General features: G+C 47.7%; 2 protein-coding genes across 2 annotated transcripts; both read right to left on the reverse strand.

The window, feature by feature from the left end:
* Positions 1-538: 538 nt before the first annotated feature.
* On the reverse strand, positions 539-5,604 carry HSD17B11 (hydroxysteroid 17-beta dehydrogenase 11). The gene is made up of 7 exons (XM_035546430.2): positions 5,312-5,604; positions 5,113-5,220; positions 4,414-4,545; positions 3,635-3,741; positions 2,671-2,808; positions 2,303-2,419; positions 539-1,206 (listed from the first exon to the last, which is right to left on the reverse strand). Exons 1-7 carry the CDS (start codon positions 5,519-5,521, stop codon positions 1,119-1,121), a joined length of 900 nt encoding a protein of 299 aa, XP_035402323.1. The 5' UTR covers positions 5,522-5,604; the 3' UTR covers positions 539-1,118.
* Positions 539-19,708, reverse strand: LOC118247966 (17-beta-hydroxysteroid dehydrogenase 13-like). The gene is made up of 8 exons (XM_035546444.2): positions 19,444-19,708; positions 18,905-19,012; positions 18,178-18,309; positions 17,226-17,332; positions 15,777-15,914; positions 15,392-15,508; positions 13,846-14,030; positions 539-1,021 (listed from the first exon to the last, which is right to left on the reverse strand). Exons 1-7 carry the CDS (start codon positions 19,651-19,653, stop codon positions 13,943-13,945), a joined length of 900 nt encoding a protein of 299 aa, XP_035402337.1. The 5' UTR covers positions 19,654-19,708; the 3' UTR covers positions 539-1,021; positions 13,846-13,942.
* Between the last annotated feature and the right edge of the window lie 6 nt (positions 19,709-19,714).

Consider the following 19,714-nt stretch of genomic DNA (forward strand, 5'->3'; position numbering starts at 1 on the left):
CACAGGTATATGGAAACATGCATGTTAACTGGTATCAGTTCTGGTTTTACATTGGGCTGTGAAGAACGCATGAGTTAGCTGAAATGAAGGCTTATCCAGGAGTCACTGGCTTCCCTGTTAAGGCTTTCTCTTCTGGTCTATACTGGTGTACAAGTCCCATAGACTTCCACTTCAGCTCACCCCTGGCATTTGAATGAGGAGCTTCCAGGTTTAGCATCTCCTTGATTTTTATTTAAAGACATGAGTGCCTGCTAGCGTGAGGACAACAAGTCCACATCTTCTTTTTTTTTTCAGTGCAACTTTTCCTACCTTTGGCTGAAATAAGTTGCGTTCTCAAGTGAGCATGAAATGCGGGAGGGCACCCGGTAACTGGCCAAGAAATACTGTGCTCGTTTCAGAGGAAGCTGTTTGGAAAGAGTCTGGAGATTACCGATAAGCCATGTGGGAAATGACACCGGCAGAGGGCGCGTTACTTGACACTGCTGTGCCTTAAACGCACCTCTAGGACCTGGTTATGGCTGAACTGCTGCGAGGCACCTTTTGGGTAAAGAACTGTATTTATTCTGTACAAGTTGTGCTGATGTTGCTCATGCATAATGCAATAATCAACATATTCAGGTAACACTTGATTAAGAGGTTGTGTTCTTTCAGGTACTCGCTACAAAAGCATATAAAACTGTGTGCGTTATAGGGCTTTTTAAATTTAAAATGATTGACTGAGGTGAAGCAGACCACCCGTATGAATTTCCTCCCACAAGATCACTTTGCTCAGTGATGAGTCCAGATTAATTTATACTCAGGCAATCCCTGTGTTGCCCAAAAATGGGCTTTGCTGCATTTCCTGTCTGCCTCAGTGCGGAAAAGAGCTAGGGCTGATACAATGCACAGCTAAAACAGCCCTTCTGACTTGCAGAGCTGCATCTCTGCTATGGTAACACTCCATGTTATGCATGTGTGCTCCTGCTGCAGGTGTGGGATAAGCCTCTAGGTGTGAAGGGTAGTGGTGGCCTGGAGGAAGTACCTGTCTTGCTTCTGCTCTGAATCAAAACTGCTGTGCTACACATGGTCTGTGTTCTGCTTTCAGTCATGCCACAGGGAAACGAGAAACAATTTGCTGTTCATTGGTTGCTTCGCTGCCCGATGATTGCATCAAACTTAACATCTGTCAGCTTTTTCAGACAATTCAAGGCACGTTCTGGAAGCAACCTGTAAGATAAAACCGTGAGATGAAATCTAGGATAAGACCTTGGGTCACAGGAAAAGTGGCAGCACAGGTGGGACAAGAGCTGGTCTGGGTGCAGAATGTGTGCTTGCCTTAGACAGAGAACAAAACTGAAACTGGGAGTAGTTCCCAAGGATATGTAGCCCTTGAAATGCTTTGGCTAGCTTTGATTCTGATCCCTTCACCACCTTCCTCCTTTGATGACCACTCCAAGGACAGGTATCCCCCGGGCAGGATGTTGGTTGCAGCATTGCTGCTGCATCCAGGAAGGTTTAACACCGAACGTAGGCATGTGCATTAAAAATAAGGTGAGAATTGCCTTTGCCTTCTTTGCTTTCAAAACCTCATCTGGTTGATTGAGGAATTTGGGGAAAACAGAAGAATCTTTACAACCTCTCATAAATAGGAGGCTTTGGTTAGAGCCAAGTTGTCTTCCCACAAACAAGTTGTTACCAAGGGTTTCTTGAGGGACTGTAGGAGCTAACTGGCGTGGCAATTTAGTTGTTCTGATGTGCCTTCTAGGCTTCGAACCTGAGCTCTGGTGAAAATGTCCCAGCAGAGCAGCTACAACAGGGTAAAGAAGCCTGAGAGGACAAATTGCGCTTCTCATGGCCAGGAGAAGCAGCAGCGTCCTTCTCAAGCACCCTTCCCAGCCCCTGTGGCCTAGACCTTCCGGTGCTGACACGAGGAAGTGAAGGCTAAAATGCAGCAGTTCCTCAGCTGCTTCTGGAGCTTGTGGCTGCTGGTTCAGAGAACCTGTGAAGCTGTTCTTGGCAAGCCCATGAGAAATTCTGTCTGTGAAGGAAGAGAGATCCCTCTGTCTCCCTTTGCCTCCCTGTCAGCCTGCGGAGCAGTCGAGTTCCCCACTCAGCAGCTCTCTGCAAACAGTGGGTTGCAATGACCTACGACAGGACTCAACAAAATGCTTTTATTTCTCTGCTGTTTTCATTAGAAAGAAACATGATGCTATTTCATTGTCTCCTCACGTGTTCTAAATTAATGGTTAAACTTGAATCCGATGTTACACGCTTAATGGTTGTACACGCATGGACTTATTCCCAATACTTATGTTGTTCTTACCTTTCAAGAAGTAAAGCAAAGCGTTGATTTGATGGAACAAAAACCATTTTTTTGTTAGTGAGTATTCCTTCCATCAGTTCCTTTACAACTTCGTCAACCTCCAAAATCCTTCCAAGCCTAAAATGAAAGGAAAGCATTCATATAAGAGCAACAGTGGTAATATAAAGGTAGCAGTTGAATATAAAGTAGGATGTTTCATGCTTCCATCAAGTTAGGTAATTAAAAGATGACCATTATGTAGGATAAAAAATGTTGCAAATTTTTGTTAGCCAATTGTATATATCAATTAACCTCAGTTTTTATACACTCAGTTTGAATAACAGTTGTAAAGCAGATTCAAATATGTAATGCTGAATTTTGACCATTACCTGGTACTGGGATTTTTGACAAATCCAGTATTTATAAAAACTGGGCAGAGACATGTTGTTTTTATTCCATCCTTTCCCAGGGTAGACAGCTCCTCAGTTAGAGCTTTATGAAATCCAACAGCAGCAAACTTGCTTGAACTGGTTGGGAAAAAAGCACAAACAAGAAGGTATGAATGCTATTTCCAGCCTCATACAAATGGAAATGTGCTGAAACAACATGCAGTACTGACTTGAGGGGGGGAAAAAAGGCGATCCACCTGAGAGGGCAGGGAATAATTCTACTTTTCCCTGTGCTGCTTTTCAGCGCAGCATAGTGCTGAAATGCATATTGCCGATGGGGAACACACTGTGGAATTTAGTGGGGAAAACATAGGTTACCCTAGCAGTGAATAGTCAGAAGAATGTTAAGAATTCTTAGGAAATAGTAATTCACATGCATAAATCTAGTGTTTCCTTTCTTAAGGAAGCACTTGAGGCAAGCCTGTGCTGTCCAGCATTTCTCACTGCAGGGGACAAAAATACTGCTTAAGTTTTTAAAATGAAGAAGAAAGAGAATAGTAAAAAACAGTAAAACTACCTATTGTTTATTTGAGGACTACAACAACTCACAAGCGCACTATGATATTGTAAGACAAAAAGAGGATACCTTTCTTACCAACCAAACTCTGGAGAAGGTATGGAGAGAAAAAGAAATGGAAGACATTATTAGTTGATTTATCACATCATCATTCCTTCACTGAAACATTCTTCCTTTTTAGTCAATGCTAATAAGCAAATCACTGGGTACACCCATGAGTCCTTATTTGATGGGTGTTGTGGTTTTTTTTTGTTTGTTTTTTTCCCCTCCTTAGCCATCCTGCTTAGCAAGTAACTTATTCAGTGGCAAACTATTCTTACTCTCCTTGGTAGTGCAGAAGGCAATTAGAAATAAGAAACGAAGAGAGCTGATTTGGAAGTCACTTACCAATAAGCCACCATGAAAGAGGTTACAAAATGACCTGCTGCAGAAGCCACCGTAACAATGTGACCACGGTTGTTGTCTATCATTGCTGGCAGAAAAGCTCTTGTTGTCTGGACAGGGTTTTAGAACAAGAGGAAGAGGTGGGGCGTGGGAAGGAGGAAACAAACAATGACTTCTTAGGAGTCTTCAACACTGGCCTCAATTATGTGCAATTAATTGAGCGATCCAATTATGTGCAGTTAAGTGACTAAGCCTACCCCTAGTGCTGGGGGGTGCATGGCACCAAGCTCCTGAGAACCACAGAGACACCTAGTCTCCTTTCAGTTTTTAGGTTTCACTTGTCAGCAGCCATGCTGCCAGTGTCTCTCCTCAGCACACCCAATCTGTAGCATGCCTTTAAGTCCCCTGCAAGCAGAAATTGTTTACTGACCACTCTGTTTTCCCTTCTGAATGCTGCCCCTGTACATGAGCTCTGTTCCATGTCCGAGCTGGGCCAAGAGCCAGGGCTGGCCCTACCCTGTCTGGCCCCTGGGGCCAGGTATCAGGTATCAGGTACAAAATGCCCCGGGGTAGAGACCTGGAGCCCTACTGGGCTGACAGGAGCAGTTGGGAAGAGGCTGGCCCTGCTGCCTGCTCTCAGGGCTTGCTGACAAAAAAACATTTTGCATTTTTGAGCCGTGCATCTCCTGCCTGCAGGGTCTCAGTGCCTGGCTGAGGGTGCCCCCACCTCCTCAATAACACTCACACAACCACGGAGGGACGAACGCGCTAGCGGCCCTTACCCAGATGTGGGCGAGAATGTTGACCTCAAACATTTTCTCAATCTGGTGGTCCTGGGTCGAGAGCAGGTCAGCAGCCGTGATCACACCAGCATTGTTCACCAGGATGGAGACATCGCCAATGTCCTTCTTCACCTTTTTGGCAAAAAGAACATGCAGCCGCGTCTTGTTTGTTATCACAACATTGCAAGGATGTGAGCAGCAATTTCTTACAATTCTTTTATTTGAGGTAGGAATTGTGCAGTATCCTTGAAGCCAATTTAGATGTGACTTTTTTCCCTTGATTTTTGCCGGTATTTGTAGTCTTCTATACATCATACAGATGAATATGCCCTGCGCAGTCACAGCTGGCTCTGTGAACATACTGAATATTTTGGACCACCTGAACCTTACTCTCTACAACAAAGTCTTCCAAATTTCCACAGAGGCATCTGTGTGTTTTTTGGCAAGATTAAAGGAAGATGTTCCTTCACGGGTCTAAAGCCTAAAGTGGGAGCTCGCAGGGACAGAAGCCCACAAAGGAGGATGAGCTGGGCTGTGATACCCAAAGGGCCACTGCGATCTCTGTATGTGCAGCAACAAAAGGGCAGCGATTTCAACATTTGTACGCCATGAGTGGAATACCTCGGGTGCGGTTTTCCAGCCCTTTCTGACACCCAAGCCCAACTGGCTAAGCTTTCGCTCGTGCACCTGCCCCCCTACCTTCTCCGCAGCGCTGTAGATTTCCTCCCTTTTGCTGCAGTCCACCACGAAGGTGTGGACGGTGGCTCCCAGCCTTTCGCACTCCGCAGCCGTCTCCTTGAGGCCGTGCTGGGACAGGAAGGAAAGGAGCGGACGTTATGTGCCACGCACCCCGCAGGGGCTCGGCTGGGCGGGGTGGGGGGGCTCCACGGCCCGTTACCGTGTCGACGTCCCACAGCACCAGGCGGCTCTGGCGCCGGGCGAACTCGCGGGCCGTGGCCCTGCCCAGCCCGCGGCCGGCCCCCGTCAGCAGCACCAGCTCCCCGCCGACGGCCTTCCTGCGGGCGGGCAGCAGCAGCCGCACCGCCGCCTCGGCGTACGCGTAGAGCAGCGTGCCCAGGAACAGCGCCAGCTCCCGCACCGCGCCCATCCCGCCGCACGCAGCGCCCCCAGCGCACGCAGGTACCGCAGCGCACGCAGCCCGGCACCCTGACAGCGGCAGGGGGCGGGGGAAGAGGCAGCCAATCGGGGAGCGCAGCGCGCGGGGGGGGCGGGGACTCCGCCCAATGAGGGGAGGAGGGGCGATGGCGGGGCAGCCGTTGGGCGCCTCAGAGGGGCGGCGGGTGCCCGGTGCCCGTGTGGGGTTCGCGGGCTGTCTGTTGTCCGCGGAGCGGTGTCCTGTGCTTAGGGCAGGTGTCCTTTAGCCCGTTCTAATTTTTCGAGTTTCTCCTAGCCTGGGGTTTGCTTCCTTTTGACAAGTGAACGTGGGACTCTTCCCATAACCACAGCCTGGCGTGAGGGCGTGCAGTGTCCTCAGCACCACTGAAAAAGGGGGGCAGCCAGGGAGCCCTTAGGGACACTCAGTTCTGTCTTTTTTTTTTTTTTTGTTCCCCTTCTAGGGGGATGGGGGACCCAGGGGAGAAGGTCAGTGCCACTCTTAGGCAATAATTTGGGCAAGAGGCCTTGAACTCCTTGCAGAAATGGCCTGAGGAAAAAGGAAGCTTAGAGAAGCGACTCCAAAGGTTGCTCAGCCAAGAGCACTTTGTGGTAAGCTGTGTCTTTTGAGATAGCTTGGGGGTAACTTGCACCTAGTTAGGAGTTGAAAAAAATATGTCTGTCATTGAAATAAGCTGCGATGCCCTGGTTACATACCTGTGTAGGATTAACAGTTATTCACATCCTAATGTCTTAGAGTGTCTCTATCTAAAACATGCTAATAGCCTTGAGGTTCCCTTTAAATCCCTGTACACTTCTTTCCCCATACTTTATATCTTGTACAGTATTACTAACACTACATAAATGCTTTCTGTTGCTGTTTAAGCTTACATGGATCTTGTTTACAAAAACACTGTCTTAAGTTGTAGTTAAGATGTGGTGTTTGCTTCAGTGGCCATGTTTGTAATAAATAGTCTCTTAAAAGCACAGAGAGGAGGCTGGGTAGTATTTAGTAGGGCCAGATAAAGACCTGAGAGAGCCTGTGAATCTCAGCATGGACAAAAGGCAAAGCCAGCCTCAGGAGTTCCCTTCCTTTCCTACTCATGGTCATTGCAAGCAGGGCCGCTGAAGTGATGTTGATGTGTTTCTTTTTCCCAAGAAATAATTAAGAGACCTTAGTCATTTGATGCTCAGCATTTATTCAGATTTAGGAATTAAGCAGAGAAGGGTTGAGAGTCATGCACTTTGACACACACCAGCTTCAGCAGTGGGCGTGTGAAACAGGGACCCTGTTGTTGGTGGTCCTCCATTTTCAGCACATTGGTGACAGAAGATATGAAGGAGATGTGGGAAGTAGAAGATCATCTAGAAGCAGCAGCATCCTGCAGGAGACAGCCATTGTCGGCACCTGCAGAGCAACAGGAGAATTGCAGGTTAGAACCAAGAGCAGTTAATTGTTTTAACGTCTTAATGAATATTTTATTTGAGCCCTTAGCAGTGTAATTGTCTTTTGAACCCATGGCCCCAAGAGGAGGCTGTTTCTGTGTTCACGGGAGGTGGCTGGGCAGCTCCTGACAGTTGGGTATACGGCTGGCTACGGTGTGGCAAGTCCAAGTAGCATGTTTCTTACTTCACTATGAAGTGCTTAAGATAATGTTCAGTGCTGAAGGAAATGAAAATCACTTAAGTTCTGAAAAGTACTCTGCAGAATGATTACAGTGTAGAACGTAAAAAGTAGGCAAATGTCATGGTAGTGCTTGCTGCAGACTTCTTTTTGTATAACAAGATATGTTGCTTACCTCAGGCTTGCAATCAGGAAGATCGAGCAGCCCTGAGCCTTTCCAGGAAGGGGCGAATAATGGGACGAAAAGGCCAGAAAATGGGTCGTCTTGTTGGCTGTGAAAAGAAAGGCATTGTGTAAGTGTTTCCCAGTTCAGTGCCAACCGCCTGGTTAAATCTGAATGTTACAACTGGTGAGACACAGTAATTTAGAAAGAGAAGCCTTACCGCCTCAGTGCTCTCCCCACCAGAGCTATCGCTGTCGTCTTGCTGTAGAAGAAGAAACAACTTTTTGTTAGAGCAAAACACACTTGAAAAAACACACTTCTCTTTTTTTTTTTTGGTTTGTTTGTTTTAAACAAAGTGCTCAGTTGTTTATTTTTAAGTGTATCCTGTTAGAAAGCCAAGATCTGCAGAGGAAACGTGTTCTTCAGTGTCTGGAAAATGGTCAGCTGTGCGATGAAGGAACTGGGGGGCCCCACTGATGGGCTGGGAGTGACCTCGCAATTCCTCTTTTGCTTTAAAGTTTGAGGAGGACTCGATCTTAAGCCAGAAGTCTGGAATGGGAGTACAGTACATGTGTTCAGCCTTGCACCAGCCATTGGTATTTCTGAGGCTCTCCCATCAGTTAAAAAAACTTGCAATTTCCAAGTGACAACATGGAGATTGCCCACATTGGACGCCCGCCTGTTTCTTTGTTCGGTACTTACAGCATTGGCGACAGCAAGGACCATGCTCATGACGCAGGACAGCAAGAGGAGCTTCATTTTGAGCGAGACGCCTGTGGAGCAGATGGCACAGAGTTGCAGCGCCCCGGTTCCAGCGGAAGGGAAGGCGCGGGGAGCACGCACGCAGGCTGGGTTGACTGCAGCAGCTGGCCCAAGGCTGCTCCAGCTGGGCTTTGAGCATCTCCTGTGGCGGAGGCTCTGCGACCTGTCTGGGCAACCCGTTCCAGCGCTTGCCCACCCTCCTCGTGGACTTTCCCTTCTGTTCCCTTCCCTTCCCTTCCCTGCAGTTTGCAGCCATAACCAAGCAAATTTCTGTCCTGCAGGGCAGTGGGGTAAGAGCTCTCCCCGGTACTACCTTTGGGTTGCATGTTGAGCGGCTGGTCAGCAGGTCAGGAGAAGTCGGCTGGCTGCGGTGATAGCGCTGCCTGGACGGCCGGCATCTATATATACGCTGCTGGGTAGCGTGGCACACATCAGGAAGCTGGAAGGTGTCATGTGTCATATCCTCATAAACCCCGCTGGCTGTTTAGTTTAATTACTTCTCACCTGATAAAGCAGCCAGATTTTGCAAATGACCTTTACATGATGTTTTTAATATAATCCTTGGGGGATCGACAGATTTGGCAGTGGAAGCATATGTTACAAAAGGAATGGCTGTTTTCTGTTTCACTAAAGATCTTCACCTGACTATAGGGTTCTGCATTTTAGTGTTGCTGCAGGAATGCTTGTGTGGTAACAGTGCCCAGAGTACTGAAGCTGCTAACTGAGATGGAGAGTTACGATGTCCAAAATGGATGGAGCAGCTGATCTGGGAGACCCTTTCCAGGCATGTGAAGGACAAGAAAATGATCATTAGTCAGCCTGGGTGAGATACCACACTCAATGTGAGCTGGCAATGTGCCCTGGCTGTGAAAAAGACTGCTGGTGTCCTGGCCTGCACTAGGCAAAGCATTGCCAGCAGGTTGAGGGAGGAAGTTCTTCCCCTCTGTTCTGCACTGGTGAGACCACACCTGGAGTGCTGGGTATTGATGGGTGCTCCACAGTACAAGGGAGACTTGGGGCTGCAGGGGGGAGTCTAGTGAAGGGCCTCAAAGAAGATTAAGGGCCTGGAGCACCTATGAGGAAAGGCTGAGAGAGTGAGGACTGCTCAGCTTAGAGGAGAAGGTTTGAGGGGATCTGATCCATGTCTGTAAATCTCACAAGGGAAGATGTAAAGGAGCTGGAGCTGGGCTCTTGTCAGTGGTGCCCAGTGACAGGTCAGGAGGCAATGGGCACAAAGTGAAACAGGAGGTTCCCTCATCAGGAAACACTTTTTTTTTTTTCTTTTCTCTCTCTCTCCCTTTTTTTTTTTTTTTTTTTTTTAACTTCTTTCTTACTGTGGGCATGACTGAGCACTGGCAAAGGTTGCCCAGAGGATTTGTGGTGATTCTCTCCTTGAAGGTATTCAAAACCCACATGCGTGTGGTCCTGGGCAGCCTACCTAGGTTGTGCTTGAGCAGATGATGTCCAGAGGTCCCTTCCAATTTAAGCCATTCTGTGATGTGGTGAGGAAAAGGACCTTGGATTTCCTGAGGAAGCAGGACTTTGTGAATTCTAGTTACTGCTGACCTGTGAGGCCAGTGTTTCCTTCTTTCTGGAGTCCTCCATGTGGCCCTGCAGGTGGGCTGAAATGAGACTGAAGGCAAGAACCTCTGGTATCAGTACAGCACAGGGATTTGGAAAAGGAGATTCAGATTGTCAGGTAACTGAAAAGAGAGAAGGCTGCTTGTCTTCAGCAGCTGTATCTTGCTGGCTTGTTAATGTTGGAGCAGAGGCGGTCAACTCTACATGTGGAGGGAACCCACCTAACTGAGCAGTTTCCCTAAGTTGCAGAGAAGAGTTTTATGATTGGGTGCCAGTCAGTGGAAACCAGCTGGAGGTTGTTTTGCTGATTTGTGCTGTTTGTGGAGTATTTCTGATCTTTAGCATAACAAAGTACAGCTATTATTCAATGTGGACTGGAGGTTATATATACATCCTGAACTCATATCTACCTAAATGGACCTGTGTAAGAACATTTAGCCTTATCTGCTTTTTCCATCTCACTTAACATTGACCTGATGTTTTCACTGAAATAGAAGGAAAGTCAATAAATGTGATATTTTTACTCTGGTTCATCTTTTAAGCAACCGCAGAGCTAAGATTGTTCCCACTAAAACCCTCGCACAATGAGTGTGTTCATAAGGGCCGGGGGGGATGTATCTCCAAGGAGGGCGCCAGATGCTGGGTAGGCATGAGACTTCACTGATGATACTTCCTTGTAGAGAGGATAAATACTTATGACTAATTTTAACTTAGACTCATTAAAACCAAGTGGAAGCAATCGAGTCCACAGAGGGTCACAACCTTTCTTTTACCGACTTCATAAGTTAACTGTAGTGTTATTGTTACTGGTTAACACACTGGCAGGTGAAACAAGTGGTCATTTATGGTCCTTATTCTTACTGGTGTTTATGATTTGTAGGTTAACGATCAACTGCAACTCCCCCCCTAGCAGAGGACAGGAGCTGAGCTGAATATCTCACTGGTGTAGCACTCTGGGAGAGCAGCATCTCTCCATGTGAACGCCAGCAGGAGCTCCTCCTCTGTGCCCCACAGCGGGAATGTGGAAGCAGCGGCATCACGGAGACCTCTGGAGCAGGTGGGATGCTGGCTCCTTCACGTGTCAGGCACTTCAGATCTCCATGGCTGTACTGGTCTTGGGGTGTAGTTGTCTGCCCCGCGTAGCTTGGGTGGTTTAAGGGCCTTTCTTTCCCGTTTGTCCTGATGAATTCTGGTTTGCTGCATCTTTTCCTACCGTTTGGCTGGAGCGCAGCACTGGTGGGTTAGCCTGCGGAGAACAGGACAGTCCCTTGTGCATTGTCCTGTCCTAAAAAGGGCAACGAACTCACCTGGATCACTCTAAGCGGGCTGACTCATGGCTGTAGAAAGAGCAAGTAAGCAATAGGCTGCGGCCAGGCAGAAGAAAAGGCTGTCGAAAGTTCCTCTTCCTGAGAGATATCAAGTCCCAGAGAAAGGCTCTTTATCAAAAGGAATTAGCAGACTGTGTGTGCTGTTTGTACATCTAATATGGGGTTATGTGTACAAGCTGCTGGGTAATGGTGCACATGGTAACAGGTCAGGCTTACGGGGAAACTGTCAGCAAGATGGATTTTGTTGGGCAGCTGCCCTTAGCTTATGAAAGACGTTCCTGTGTCGAGCGTCCCATTGGCTTTATTTGTTGTCTTGTGAAGCATCAGGCTGGAGCTGGGCTGGCTCAGGAGCGAAGGAATAGAAGGCAGGTGGAGTGGTGCGTCCTGAGCCGCCCCAACGGCATTTTGGGCTGCCATTCATTGTTTGTTGGGAGGGTGCTGTGGTTCAGGTGGAGGGGGGCGTGGGGTCTGCCTTTGTAGGATGTAGTATTACTTCCTACTATTACTATAACACAGTAATTGTAGAAAATGGAAGAAATTCAACTGTAAATCACTTGAGTTCCTTCACCCACCTCAAACAATGTAACTGCTTAGTCTTGTTTGAAAGAAATTGTTTTTTTCTTTTACTTTTCAGTTTGAAATTTGGATGTATTTGAATCATGTTTATAACTGTACACAAGGATTTTTTCCCTAGTCTGGGCAGAGTAAAGGCTCCCTAAATATCTGCTCTCTAACTAGTATTGGCTTACAGCTAAAATGAGTTGTTAGAGGTTTTGTTGCTGTACTTTGGCTCCACAGTTGCTCGTACTTTCAGTGGGAGAAGATATTTGATGCCAGTGGGGATGCCCAGAGCTAGGTGCTGGTTTTCTCCTGGAACTTTTTCCTCTTCCCAATTAACACGTTTGGCGGTTCAGGCAGGCCCTGATTTCACAGCTCAGCAGTGCTGCCGCTCTCCTGGCACGGGCCTCCAGCTGGGGCTGGGTCTGAGGCAGGGGAGTGCCAGCTCCAAGAGGCGGCCAAGGCAGAGGCAGAGCATGAGAGCAGAGTCCCCACCAGGCTCGTAAGTGCCCTAAGCTGTTATGCAAGATACCTCTCTTTGAGCGTGGGGCTTTGCTGGAAGCGGCTATATGAAGTTTGATGGCATAGGCTTCCACCGGGTACCCTGAACAACCAGATTTTGGGGTAAGCTTGAGCTGTATTGACTCTGGTGGCCAGGAAGAGAACTGAGGAGGCCAGGAGAACATTGGTATGGAGAGCAAGGATTACACTGGAAGCCACCCACGTGTAGCCATGCCTAATGCAGCAGTGTGTTCAGGCCTCCCTCAAACGGCCGCCAGCCAGCAAGAGCCTGCCACAGCCAGCAGTTGCACAAGTAGGCAGAAAACCTCTCTGTGTTCTGAAGAGGTCTTTGACCGGCGTTTCATCGCACGGTGTTCTGCTGTTCCACAGGCCAGAGGGAGTTTACACAGACCTTTGGAGTCTTAACCTCTTCCACAGACAGCGGGGGCGCCCCACACGGGCCTGCCCGTTGGCCTGGCACCTGCTCCAGCCTGTGCGTTGGTGGCGCTGTAGGTGTTCAGTGCCTTGCTGATCCCGACCCAGCGCTGCTGCTGTGACTTCATTGCCGGGTTGGGCCAGGGGCAGAGTGGGGCTGGCCAGTGCCCCATGGGTGAGACGCCTGACAGGTTGTTGGCCACAGCGCTGAGATTGTCTCCTTCTGCTGGGAAACCCGGCTCTGGTGCTCCCCTGCAAGGGGCAGAGCAGGGTGGGGAGGGGGAAGCCAGAAATCATCCCAGGCTGTTGGAGCTGCGGCAGCTTCTGCAATGAAAAGTGCCAGTGTTTGAGAGGAGTGGAATATGAAAACCCTCATTGCTGTGCATGTGTCTGAAGAGCGTCAGTGAACTGAAATGAAGGCTTATCCAGGAGTCGCTGGCTTCCCTGTTAAGGCTTTCTCTTGTGCTCTATACTGGTGTACAAGTCCCATAGACTTCCACTTCAGCTCACCCCTGGCATTTGAATGAGGAGCTTCCAGGTTTAGCATCTCCTTGATTTTTATTTAAAGACATGAGTGCCTGCTAATGTGAGGACAAGTCCACTTCTCTTTTTTTTTTTTTTCAGTGCAACTTTTCCTACCTTTGGCTGAAATAAGTTGCATTCTCAAGTGAGCATGAAATGCGGGAGGGCACCCGGTAACTGGCCAAGAAATACTGTGCTCGTTTCAGAGGAAGCTGTTTGGAAAGAGTCTGGGGATTACTGATAAACCACGGGGGAAATGACACCGGCAGAGGGCGCGTTACTTGACACTGCTGTGCCTTAAACGCACCTCTAGGACCTGGTTATGGCTGAACTGCTGCGAGGCACCTTCTGGGTAAAGAACTGTATTTATTCTGTACAAGTTGTGCTGATGTTGCTCATGCATAATGCGATAATCAACATATTCAGGTAACACTTGATTAAAAGGTTGTGTTCTTTCAGGTACTCACTACAAAAGCACATAGAATGGAGTGTGTGTTACAGGCTTTTTAAATTTAAATGATTCATTGAGATGAAGCAGACCACCCTTATGAATTACTTCCCACAAGATCACTTTGCTCAGTGATGAGTCCAGATTAACATATATATACTCAGGCAATCCCTGTGTTGCCCAAAAATGGGCTTTGCTGCATTTCCTGTCTGCCTCGGTGCATGCGGGAAGCAGGGAAGGAGCTGGCGATGACACAATGCACAGCTAAAACAGCCCTTCTGACTTGCAGAGCTGCATCTCTGCTATGGTAACACTCCATGTTATGCATGTGTGTTCCTGCTGCAGGTGTGGGATAAGCCTCTAGGTGTGAAGGATAGTGGAGGCCTGGAGGAAGTACCTGTCTTGCTTCTGCTCTGAATCAAAACCGCTTTGCTACACATGATCCATGTTCTGTTTTCACTCGTGTCATGGGGAAACGACAAACAACTTGCTGTTCACTGTTTGCTCCAGTGTCCAACAATTGCATCAAACTTAACATCTGTCAGCTTTTTCAGAAATCTTGAGACACGTTCTGGAAGCAACCTGTAAGATAAAACCATGCAATGAAATCTAGGATAAGACCTTGGGTCACAGGAAAAGTGGCAGCACAGGTGAGACAAGAGCTGGTCTGGGTGCAGAATGTGTGCTTGCCTTAGACAGAGAACAAAACTGAAACTGGGAGTAGTTCCCAAGGATATGTAGCCCTTGAAATGCTTTGGCTAGCTTTGATTCTGATCCCTTCACCACCTTCCTCCTTTGATGACAACTCCAAGGACAGGTATCCCCCGGGCAGGATGTTGGTTGCAGCATTGCTGCTGCATCCAGGAAGGTTTAACACCGAACGTAGGCATGTGCATTAAAAATAAGGTGAGAATTGCCTTTGCCTTCTTTGCTTTCAAAACCTCATCTGGTTGATTGAGGAATTTGGGGAAAACAGAAGAATCTTTACAACCTCTCATAAATAGGAGGCTTTGGTTAGAGCCAAGTTGTCTTCCCACAAACAAGTTGTTACCAAGGGTTTCTTGAGGGACTGTAGGAGCTAACTGACGTGGCAATTTAGTTGTTCTGATGTGCCTTCTAGGCTTCGAACCTGAGCTCTGGTGAAAATGTCCCAGCAGAGCAGCTACAACAGGGTAAAGAAGCCTGAGAGGACAAATTGCGCTTCTCGTGGCCAGGAGAAGCAGCAGCGTCCTTCTCAAGCACCCTTCCCAGCCCCTGTGGCCTAGACCTTCCGGTGCTGACACGAGGAAGTGAAGGCTAAAATGCAGCAGTTCCTCAGCTGCTTCTGGAGCTTGTGGCTGCTGGTTCAGAGAACCTGTGAAGCTGTTCTTGGCAAGCCCATGAGAAATTCTGTCTGTGAAGGAAGAGAGATCCCTCTGTCTCCCTTTGCCTCCCTGTCAGCCTGCGGAGCAGTCGAGTTCCCCACTCAGCAGCTCTCTGCAAACAGTGGGTTGCAATGACCTACGACAGGACTCAACAAAATGCTTTTATTTCTCCTATTGTCATTAGGAATAATCACCATGTAATTCCTTAGCCTTGACATGTGGTGTAAGATGCTTGAGATAATTCAATCAGAAAAAAATGTCTCCTGCAGACTGATACACATTTTCAAGTGACTATAGACATACTGAAGTCAAATAAGAAATGAATTTAATGACCTAGTATATTGATTAAAGATGGTAGAAAATAAATGGAACTGGATTGAATGTTGACTTTGGGTGTCTAGCCATCATTCAGAGGTATTTATTTCAATGATACCAACTGAAAGTTTTCCTACTGTGAAAGCAAAAGACACTTATTTCAATGGTAAAACTTGAATCAGATGGTTCAAGTGTGATGCTTCTACACTCATGCGGTTGTGTTGAATATTTTTTTCCCCCCTTTTTTTTTTTAATGCCACTTACATGTCAGAAAGTAAAGCAATGCTCAGCTGTGGTGGAACAAAAACCATTTTCTTGTTAGTCAGTATTCCTTCCATCATTTCTTTCACAACTTCATCAACTTCCAAAATCCTTCCAAGCCTAAAATGAAAGGAAAGCATAAATTTAAGAATGATATAGGTAAAACATGGGAGAGTTGAATGTGAAGTAGGATACTTCAACTGCAGGCAAAGTCAGGTAATTCAAATGCAGGTCTTGTGGTTGAAGTGATGTTGCAGATAGAGATTTATATTCAGCCAATTTTATTTACCCTTTGATATACAGGTTGGAAGCAAGTCCTAAAGCAGGGGTAAATACATCTAAATGCAAAGAAAGGCAGGCTGAGATGTGGCTTTTATCAAAACATTACCTTGTATGGGGGTTTTTGACAAATCCAGTGTTCATAAAAACTGGGCAGACACACGTTGTTTTTATTCCATCCTTTCCCAGGGTAGATAGTTCCTCGGTTAGAGCTTTATGAAATCCAACTGCAGCAAACTTGCTTGAACTGGACGGAAAAAATGTCACAAATGAGAAGGTGGGAATGCTATTTCCAACGTGATGTAAATAGAAAGGGGCTGAAAGAACACCCAATACTGACTAGCAGGGGAAGACATGTAATCCATCTCTAAGAGATAGGGCAGGAACTAATGCTGGCTTTTACTGTCTCACAGAAATAGAAGTGCTGCCAGGGGAGAGCATAGTGGGATGTGAAGTGGGTGACTCTAAAAAACTTAGGTTAGTACTGAGCAGGCAGATAAATGCTAGGAAATTATAGTGTGTGAATCCATACAGCTGACTTAGAATGTGTTAGGCTGAATTCTTTTGAAGAATTTTATGAAGTGTGCAAAATTAAGAACAAATGTGATTATAGGTATGGGCAACAATCCTACTGCTTCTTGTATCACGTGGAGCATGTTGTGACATTGAAGCACAAGATTTGAAACAAAGGACTTAAGCAATTTAGTGTGACTGAAGTTTGTGGGGGCCAGGAGTATAAAACAGAACCAAGTAGAAACAAATCAAATGAGCAATATCAAATAAGTTTAACAGTGTAATACAGCTAAAAGTCCTGGCTCAGGTGTTCTTACATGGCCAACAGTGACTCCCCATGAAGGAACATACCCAGGGAAAGATGGTTCTTCTGGGAAACACTATTGTAGAGGGCTAGGTCAGATGCAGTATGACATTATGCCAGATAATAGTATTTCTGCAATTTTGTGCATGCGTTTCCAGTGCCTCTGTTAAACTTGGGCAGTACTTTGGACTCTCAGCAGTGTCATGTTCCTTACAGCACTCAGTATTACTGTATCTTTTATCTTCTCAAAAGATTACAGTAGTTTTACAGTCAAAACCTTGTTTTATCTGATGATGGCAGAAGCGTTTCTATCCACTGCAGTCACTGCCACAAATGCTAGAAATGCAAAAAGCTGCTCAGTAAGGATTTTCTTATTAACACCACACCAACTCACAGGAGTGCTACATTCTAAGAAGGAGAAGGGAAGAAGATACCTTTTTTTTTTTTTTTAACACAGCAAAATCTGGATTAGGTATGGAGAGAAAAAAGTAAGAAGATTTCATTAGTTGATTGGTCACATCATTAATCCTTTACTGAATCACCTCAATCAGAGCTAATAATGAAATTAGTGGGTACCTCTGTGGGTCCTTATTTGACGGGTGTTGTGTTTTTTTTCTCCTTAGCATTGCTCTTTGGAAGTAGCTTATTCAGTGGGATGTTTATTTCGGTTACTCCGTGTGTGCTGGTGGAGAAGACAATTAAAAACAAGAAATGAAGAGAGCTGATTTGGAAGTCACTTACCAATAAGCCACCATGAAAGAGGTTACAAAATGACCTGCTGCGGAAGCCACTGTAACAATGTGACCACGGTTGTTGTCCATCATTGCTGGCAGAAAAGCTCTTGTTGTCTGGAAAGGGTTTTAGAACAAGAAGAGGTGGGGCATGTGGAGGAGGAAACAAACAATGACTTCTTAGGAGTCTTCAACACTGGCCTCAATTATGTGCAATTAAGTTACTCGGTTATGTGCAGTTAAGTGACTAAGCCTACCCCTAGTGCTGGGGGGTGCATGGCACCAAGCTCCTGAGAACCACAGAGATACCCAGTCTCCTTTTAGCTGGGACAATTTGCATCACAATTTCCAAAAGGAGCCTTTCAGCAAAGCCAGGGATTGACAGAAGGTGATGTTCACATTGCTCCTAGCCTAGTTTTTAGGTTTCACTTGTCAGCAGCCATGCTGCCGGTGTCTCTCCTCAGCACACCCAATCTGTAGCACGTCTTTTAGTCCCCTGCAAGCAGAAATTGTTTACTGACCACTCTGTTTTTCCTGCTGAAAGCTGTCCCTGTCCCCGGGGAGGGGGAAGGCAAGGCCTAGCTCTGATAGGGCCCAGCCATGTCACCTCCATGCAGAGAGAAGTTCTGGAGGGGTATAAGGAAGGTGATACACACAGGCAAAGGCAGAACAGCTCCAGGATGGGCTTGAGACAGTGCCAGGAGCCCAGAACAGAGTCAGCAATGCAGGCAGGTACAAAATGCCCCGGGGTAAAGACCTGGAGCCCTACTGGGCTGACAGGAGCAGTTGGGAAGAGGCTGGCCCTGCTGCCTGCTCTCAGGGCTTGCTGACAAAAAAACATTTTGCATTTTTGAGCCGTGCATCTCCTGCCTGCAGGGTCTCGGTGCCTGGCTGAGGGTGCCCCCACCTCCTCAATAACACTCACACAACCACGGAGGGACGAACGCGCTAGCGGCCCTTACCCAGATGTGGGCGAGAATGTTGACCTCAAACATTTTCTCAATCTGGTGGTCCTGGGTTGAGAGCAGGTCAGCAGCCGTGATCACACCAGCATTGTTCACCAGGATGGAGACATCGCCAATGTCCTTCTTCACCTTTTTGGCAAAAAGAACATGCAGCCGCGTCTTGTTTGTTATTGCAATAGTGCAAAGTTATGAGCAGCAATTAATTTAATTTTTACAATTCTTTCTTTCAGGGAGAGGAAAATCATGCTGTGTTTCCTGATCCAGTAGGAAGTGTGCAGTATCCTGGAAGCTGATTTAGATGTGATGTTTTTACACGTGCCAGTTTTTATAGAATCTTCACCCACAGAAAAATACACTCTGCACAGTCACAGCTGGCTCTGTGGACATACTGAATGTTCTTGACCACCTGAACCTTACTTTCTACAATAGTCTTTCAAATTTCCACAGTGGTGTCTGTCTGTTTCTCAGCAAGCTAAAAGGAAGACGTTCCTTCATGTGTCTAAAGCCTAAAGTGGGAGCTCGCAGGGACAGAAGCCCACAAAGGAGGATGAGCTGGGCTGTGATACCCAAAGGGCTGCTTTCCTCTCTGTACATACAGAAACAAAAAAGCTGCAATTTTAAGACTTGCACGCCGTGAGTGGAATACCTTGGGTGCAGTTTTCCAGCCCTTTCTGACACCCAAGCCCAACTGGCTAAGCTTTCGCTTGTGCACCTGCCCCCCTACCTTCTCCGCAGCGCTGTAGATTTCCTCCCTTTTGCTGCAGTCCACCACAAAGGTGTGGACGGTGGCTCCCAGCCTTTCGCACTCCGCAGCCGTCTCCTTGAGGCCATGCTGGGACAGGAAGGAAAGGAGCGGACGTTATGTGCTACTGTACCGCGCCCACATGTTGCCCGGGGGGAGGACCTCGAGAAGAGAGCACCTTTGGAGAAGATTTTTTTTATATATTTTTAAACCAGTGGAGCAGAGAAGCATCTGACGAAGATGGCTGTCTTTTACGTTAGAGAAATGTCTATCCTGTACCCTGAAACCAGATCCGCAGGGGCATGCTTCCGATCTTCCATCATCACCTAAGCTGCCAAAAGCTTTGGGCTCAAGCGTCTCCCTTGGCAACGCGATGCAGCGCCTGCCCGGCCGGCATCGCCATGCGTGTCCCGGCGCTGCAGGTGGGCACTGCTGCTGCTGGCAAAGGCTGCCCCTTCCCCCCTTCGTGCCGGTTACACCTCAGCGCCCCCCCCAACCGCCCCCCCCTCACGGCCCGTTACCGTGTCGACGTCCCACAGCACCAGGCGGCTCTGGCGCCGGGCGAACTCGCGGGCCGTGGCCCTGCCCAGCCCGCGGCCGGCCCCCGTCAGCAGCACCAGCTCCCCGCCGACGGCCTTCCTGCGGGCGGGCAGCAGCAGCCGCACCGCCGCCTCGGCGTACGCGTAGAGCAGCGTGCCCAGGAACAGCGCCAGCTCCCGCACCGCGCCCATCCCGCCGCACGCAGGTACCGCAGCGCACGCAGCGCCCCCAGCGCACGCAGCGCCCCCAGCG

This window comes from Cygnus atratus, chromosome 4 (assembly GCF_013377495.2).
Source record: "Cygnus atratus isolate AKBS03 ecotype Queensland, Australia chromosome 4, CAtr_DNAZoo_HiC_assembly, whole genome shotgun sequence".
Taxonomy (NCBI): Eukaryota; Metazoa; Chordata; class Aves; order Anseriformes; family Anatidae; genus Cygnus; species Cygnus atratus.